General features: G+C 39.6%; 1 protein-coding gene across 3 annotated transcripts in view; it reads right to left on the reverse strand.

The window, feature by feature from the left end:
* The window catches only part of LOC109322724 (caspase-10-like), a 27,393-nt gene continuing 20,077 nt past the window's right edge, over positions 1 to 7,316 (reverse strand). For 2 of the 3 annotated variants that reach the window (XM_019553867.1, XM_019553866.1), the window contains exons 8-11: positions 5,709 to 5,797; positions 3,910 to 4,024; positions 1,026 to 1,530; positions 1 to 189 (exon numbers count right to left, since the gene is read on the reverse strand). In XM_019553867.1, coding sequence (XP_019409412.1) covers positions 30 to 189; positions 1,026 to 1,530; positions 3,910 to 4,024; positions 5,709 to 5,797 — 869 coding nt within the window. In that variant the 3' untranslated portion in view covers positions 1 to 29. The remainder of the gene's footprint in view (positions 190 to 1,025; positions 1,531 to 3,909; positions 4,025 to 5,708; positions 5,798 to 7,316) is intronic. The other variant, XM_019553868.1, reaches the window with a different exon arrangement.

Raw genomic sequence — 7,316 nt, forward strand, 5'->3', positions numbered from 1 at the left:
TGTGATTGTAAAAGAAAAGGAAAACTTTATTACTGCTGTGATGGGGGAGGATTTTTAGGTACTGGGAATATCAGTTTTTTTCTCAAGGTGTAGGCTGGCTGGGGCATTTGCTTCTTTGTTCCAAAGTTGTCTGCACATTTGCTCACATATTCATTGACTTCTGTAAGAATGGACAAGATATCTTCACCCCTACCAACAGAGAGAAGACAATATCTCTAGTTATTCAGTCAGCAGAGTGCTGCCATGAAGCCTGATCCACAGAAACAAAACCAAAAACACAGAAGAAATACTGCATTCTTACACAACATGAAGCATGCTCATGCCCTACATCATCTGTACCTAAATCACACACAGAATAGTTAATACATTCCTGCTGCATTTGTGGGACCAACAGACTGTCAGGGCATGTCTACCCTAACTGATGCCTGGAGCCAAGAAAGTGGGAGTGCCATAGTGAAACATAACTCACAACGCATGTAGGTACTACAGCCCAGAAGGTGAAGTGAGGCGAGTGATGTGCTGGGCATGTACCAGCAAGTTCTGTACCTCAGTTATGTTAACATTCACAAAGGCCAGGCCACACTAAGGGTCTAAACTACATCTTTTTAGATATGAAGCATATACATATGCACATACAGTTCCTAGCCTGTTCTTTGGAAGGTGTAAACATTCTTTCAAATGCCATAATAAACCAAATACTTATGTGAACTCACTCATGATGGTGATGGCTCCGTTCAAATAGTCTGAAGTGGCTGGCATTCAGTTATGGGAAAACCAAACTCAGTCTGGTTTAGGTTCAGATTCTATCTCTCTTGCCTTGACCCTGGAAATATTTATGTAAATTTACAGGGGCAAACTAAATAAAATGACCAATATTAAATTTGTACCAGCTTAATTAATCGGTACAAGTTTGTGGGGGAAGGAATGGCCTTTGGTGAGTAAGAATTCAGTCACTCCTATTTAGTAACAAACATGCATCTGTGTAACCAAAAAATTATCACCCTCCAACAATATGGAAGTATTACCTTGGCACCAATTGCTGCAACTTACTGCAGAGGGCTTGAATGTACCAAGAACCCTGCTGTATATGCCGGAAAGAGGCATAACCATCAACTGTCGCCATGCCAAGGAGGAAATCAGCTTCTTCTGGAATGCTTTCAGAGGGGGAGACTGTCTGTTGTGCAGGAAGCAAGTCAGGATTTTGTGCATCTGCTTCAAGGTAGACAGGACGTTGGATCTGTTTACCCTGACAGGCTTGGATAAAAAACAGTTTTGGTTTTTCAGCCAGTTGTGGACATTTGCTAGCTGTGAAGTAAGATGTGATTGTGCGGATCGGGACTTTTCTCTCATCTGTCCCATAGATTACTCCTGACTCTCCGTGAGATAGAATGCAGCAAATAAAACAGTCCCTGCTCTTGTGATCATTTGAGAGCTTCCATTCCTTCATGACTGCTTCCATTTGTTCTGAAGTCTGATCCTTGTACATTTTCACATCCAAGCCAAGCCATGTAAAAACTTGCTTTAGTTCCTCTGTCATTAAAGAGAGATGGAGAGAAAAGGAAAAGGTGGGCAAAAGGAACCATAATATAAAATTACCATGCAAACGAAGCTGAAGAGTTACAGGCTTCACATCAGGCTTCTCCTGCAGTCTACCCATGCACTAGAGTATACTAAAGATTTGATAAGATAATCAGAGCCCCAGACAGTTACAATCATAAGGTCCAAGACATCCTTCACGTATTTAGAGCAGAGCTTTAGAAAGCAAGGTCAGAGGCCTCCATGTTGTTTGGTAGGGTGTGTGTGTAGTACAATTTTACAAATAAAAAATGGTATTGTTTATAGGCACTCTGTGACCTTTGCAGAATTTAATACTGGATTTCTTGCCTGGTAGAACACTGCCAATTCATCTTACAGGCAACCCTGCTTAACGTGGTTTTGCTTAGCACTATTTTGCCATAATGCTCATTTCAAATTGATACCTGATTTCACTTAGGGCTCAGCAAGTTTTGTTATAACACTCATGGTCGCCATCTTGGATCATTAAAAAAAACTTGCGGTTGCCATCTTGGGTCATCAAATACTTTTGGTTTTGTTTAACACTTGGTTTTTCAGGAACCAATTAAGAGCACTAAGTGGGAGTTGCCTGTAGCGATTGGAAAAATCATGGAATTTTTCTGAATTGGTTACATTAGGAGATTCAGTGAACAAAACACAGACAAACACGAAGAAAATAAGGACAGTTTACTGATAAAGATTGTTTAATTTTAGTTCTCAATATGTACCTCAGGATATACTACAGAACCTACTGCAATAGGAGAGAATCCTGAGTGTTTAATGCTTTCTCTGCTATTGGTATTTCCTAACAAGTAGGGAAGACTACCTCTATGAGGGAATTATGAAACGTGTATTAGTGAGAGTCTGCAATATATTTTATAGAAAATAATGGTGAGGGTCAACTGACAACACTATAAAGTGAAATTCTTTCAGATTTATTTGTTCCCTTTTTCCATCAAGATGATATATTAAATAGTTAAAAGCATTAAACAAGTTTAAAAACCCATACATGAAACTGATTTTTTAAAATTTCCCACAAGAGTAATGTAATTCATTCTTTTTCATGCTTAAAGCATAGAAATAGAATTACGTATGAAGAGACCGTATTGTGGTCGTTTTGCCTTTGACCAGGATTTGACCCTGAAATGAGCTAGATATAAATACAGAGAAAACCCTGCTTTTGCTTTATTTTTTCAAATTCTTGTGCTCTCCAATTGTGACCGAGATTTTATGCCAGCATCCTGTATTGTATACCAAGAGTTCAATACAACTACGCAATCTTTACTGAGGACCATTCCTGTTCATCTGTTTGGTCAGATTTTTTGTCGCTATTTTAAATTAAAATACAAAGCAGAGAGAGACACTTTTCAGCTGCAATTTTTAGCTAAGTCAGAGGAAAGCATTAATTTTAAATTAGTGTGCTATGAATACCATTTCTTGCTAGAGTATTTTTTTTATTCTCTATTTTTTAATCGGGCCTAATTCTGATTTTTCTTGTCCCAGTGTTAGATCAGGAATAGATGCATTGATGTCAATGTGTTTACACAAAAATAAGACAAGATCAAATTCCAGCCACAATTTGGGTGCATATGTTTTCATGGTTTTGGAACACGAACAGCAAAATATGTAGTTTGTAACGAAAGAGCTCTGCATATTAAACTTACCTGAAAAAAGTGGAAGCACAGCTTCAGCTGAAATGTTTGTAGTCTGTGGCTAGCTAAATATATTATGCCTCTACAAATAAGAGGTCAAACTATTAACAAACTGCATACAAAGGAGCTGTCACACTTAATGCAGTAGTGGCTAGTAATGCTGTAAGAAGGTTATCTAACAATGACAGTAGACCTCTAATAAGCTAAATATAATCTCAAGTTTTAAAATGAATGCTCTTTTGGAAAAGCAATTTGGCTTCACTAGTTAAAGATACCACTGTATACTCATCTTTGTTTAGTGATCCTGTTTACTTTTCTACTTAAGAATACAAGTAGAGTTGAGTAGCCAGATCTCACAAGTCACATTATTTGACTTTTATGAAAACACTAGACTACACAAGGCACAGGCAAAAGCAGAGAGATGTAGTTAGCCATGCTAGTCTGAAGTCAAGTAGAAAGCAGGATAGATTTGTATCACAGAGACTAACTAAAGTATTTTTTATAGCACAAGCATTTGTGAGCTGAAGCACCTGATGACAGGAAATCTACCCTGTGTTCTACTTGACTTCAGACTAACATGGCCATCTCTCTCTGCTTATCATTATGTCATTAAACCAAGAGTAAATACAACAGCGAGGAGCAGTGGAACAATTAAAAGGGGTACAGCAAAACCTGAATGAAAAATTTAACAGAAGTAACTTACCAGCATCTTTACCAGAGCCTTTTCTCTCTGACAGAGTCCCAGAAAAAACAGAATTATTAATAATGATGCAATATCCTCTATGTAGTCCATCCATATTATAGGTCATCATCAGCTTCTACATATAAAGAGACAGAAAACAAGTTGACAGTGACGCTAAGTTTACACTCATTTGAGCAAGAAGAGCACTGAGTTCTTTCAACTGCTAGAAGCTGCACTATTCCTAGAGCAGCACAGACACTTGATATAGTTGTGATGCACATGTAGCTTTGGTATAACAACTTCTAGAAACCAAAACAGCAGCAACAGTTGCTCCCATAAGAGGACAGGAGGGAAACTCCATGTTGATCAAGTGGTCTAAGGAGCAAGAGAACTTGCAAACCGTTTCCATGAAGGTACCAAACAACTGAGAACAGCCCAGTCCTTCCACACTGAAAAGTGAATTCTTCCGGTTATTGACCAGGAAGAAAACATGCTTCATAGCTCCTGTAGGTTTAGTTCATTTTCCCAACAAGCTGCACCACCCTTCCATTCCAGGACCTGTCTGAAATTGAAGTAAAGTATATAGGAAATCCCTCTGGAGAGGAGAGGTTGTCTAGAGAACCCTGGTCTTTGGGTAATTTAGTCCCCCAGCTGGCAGAAATTGGGATTAAGCAGGGTAGACATATACCTTGAAGACTAACTAAACAAGATGCATATAGAGTAGAAGGTTTTGTGACCTGAAGCACTTCATCAGATTCTGGAATAACCTGTAGTTTGCAGGAAACTGACAGAAGACAGCAAGACAGATCATTAATCAGAGACTAGTACTGTGTTCTGGTAAGAAACGCAAAGCGAGAGCTTTCTTTCATGTTTATGATAATTTTCTTGCATTCTATTTATGTAACTCAGTTAGGCTTGTTTATATGATTCATCTTAAATTGCATAGTTCCTGTCATCACTTTTATTCTTACTTGTATAATAAATATTTTGCTTATTTTATTTACCTTACTGATTGCCTATGGTAAAGGTGATATTCAGAGCAATTGGTAATTGCAGGCTTCCCTCTTTGCCAAAATGAGGGATCCTATAATTTTATACAAACCAAAGGGAATTTCCCATAAATTGGCACACTTATACTACAGCTGCAAGGCCTGGACTGGGGCAAATGGAACACAGGTTGATTTGTGTAACAAGTTATCTCAGGACAAATCTTAGTGCGCTCTCAGTGAACAAGCAGAAGAATACTGAGAGAAGTATGGAGCTGAGGGACATCCCAATATCTTGGCACTATAGGAACACACCTGGATTATTATACTTCCTCTGTGCCAGGTGCCCTTTTCTGACTCCCTGGCTGGGATGCTATGTGCATGCCTTTACTTCTCTGCCAGGGACTGTGGAACGTCTTTCTTCCCCTTTCTGTCTTCCATCCAACATTATTATAACCCAGATAAATAAAATCATTCAGAAAGTGGATGCATTCCCCTGTCAAATGCTATTGGGAAGATAAGCAGGAATACCATTATGTGAGAAGGTATTAAATGGGTGACAAACTGGTTGATCTTGAGACAACTGCAGAGGTGCTCAAAGCAAAGTCTATGTTAAAGAGATGGTAAAGAGTTCTATGCATCTTCCTCTTCCATTTCTCCCCTATCACTAGGATCCTGGCCACGGATGTCTAATATTCCCCTAAATGTTAGAATTAATCAGGAGCTCTGTTCAAAAGTTATCACATGACACAAAGACAGCCAGAGAAATGCCATTAAGTTGAGTGTAAGGACTTTGCAAGTTCAGGCAACTACAATCAGGAGAGTATCTCAAACCTCTGTTTTTTTTTCCAAGTTGCAGATTCTTGTGGGGTCTTCCAAGTTCAGTTTAGAGATGCCTTGTGTAATATTTACTGCTTTGTCATCTAGAAAAAAAGAAGATATTTAGGGGTGAAATTACTAATTTGGGGAAGCACAGAAAAGCTGAGCATGGCTAGAATGTAGCAGGTCTTGTACGTACTGAAGTACAATTGCACTATAATAAAATGCTGTGTACAAAATGTCATGGTCCTACATATGATTTGTATGTATTCTACGTCAGTTCCATCACACGCACTTTAGGGACAAAAATAAGACTTTTGTTCTTATTAGTATCATAGAATCAACACAGCTGTGGCAGAGGAAGACTACTGGGATTTAGCTCATTGAACCGAGGGAAGTTTTTTATTAGTCAGGGCTCAACAGTGTTATAAATGGATCCCAAGACATGGCTGAAGTTGCAGTAGAAAAATACTTGATTCCAATTACACTGTACTTGCTAGCTGATGTAGTAGTAGGGGTTCAAAGAGCTGGATGTTGGAAAAAAATTTGTTTGAAAACTTGTGAAGTGAGGCTATGCTTTATACTACAGAAGTGGCTGCTATGTCATTTAGAGCTACCCATGCTAGCTTTAACCTAACTAGTCCAGCATCTGTACTAATATGGAGTACAAGCAGCAGTCTAACTGTAGCACTGGGGAGCACAGGAGGATATAAGAGTTTATGTTGAACCCCATGCTTTACTACAGCTAAAGTGCTACCAATACTAAAGCTAGCTGATTTAAAGCTAGCTCAGCAATGTACATCTAGTCTGAGAGGCAAGTGTGTAATCCTAGAGTCATTTATACAGTATCACTTTGCAACACCAAACCAGACTTTAGAAGAAAAACCATTGTAACCACATTTACTTGGGTGAAAGATACATGGGTTTCCTGCTGTACCACCACTGTATCATTTACATAATCCTGTATCTTGAATTGATCCTTCAGTGTTTAATGACCTCCACCACCCCTACTTCCTGACTCCCTTTTAATTGAGAAGGTTGATCTACTGCAATTCCCCACAAGAGGCAACCGTAGCATATGCAGTGCCCTTCCCCCCTCACAAGTGACTAGAGTATTGTAGCTTGGATCAGGAACTATTTTTTTTTAAATTAAGCAGCAGATAGAAGAACTGAGTATGGGATAGCCTTCCTAAGGAGAGCAGGTGAAGGCCTTCTGGTAAGATTAGGTGAGGGGGAATGGGAATGAAGACATGAGACTGGCAAATCTCCCTACCTCTACACCAGCGGTGCCCAATTTAAATTGAACCATGGACAGACCCAGTGCTGACAGTGGCCTGATCTATCACACAGGGCCACATCACCTGATCCATGGAGTTCCCCATAAGGCTGGAAATTTAGTAACAGGGGGGAGCAGTGCCATTTAATGCTACCACTACTCCCCTAAAACTATGTGAACTTGTGGGGAGCACCATGGACTGGGGAATGGCTCCACAGACAGATACAGACCCCAGGCTATAGGCTGAGCATCATAGATTCATAGACATTAGGGCTGGAAGGGACCTCGGGAGATCATCCAGTCCAGACCCCCGCCCAAAGGGCAGGAAGTCAGCTGGGGTCATAGGA

The sequence above is a fragment of the Crocodylus porosus genome, unplaced genomic scaffold, assembly GCF_001723895.1.
Source record: "Crocodylus porosus isolate Cpor-Errol unplaced genomic scaffold, CroPor_comp1, whole genome shotgun sequence".
In the NCBI taxonomy this organism is placed as follows: domain Eukaryota; kingdom Metazoa; phylum Chordata; order Crocodylia; family Crocodylidae; genus Crocodylus; species Crocodylus porosus.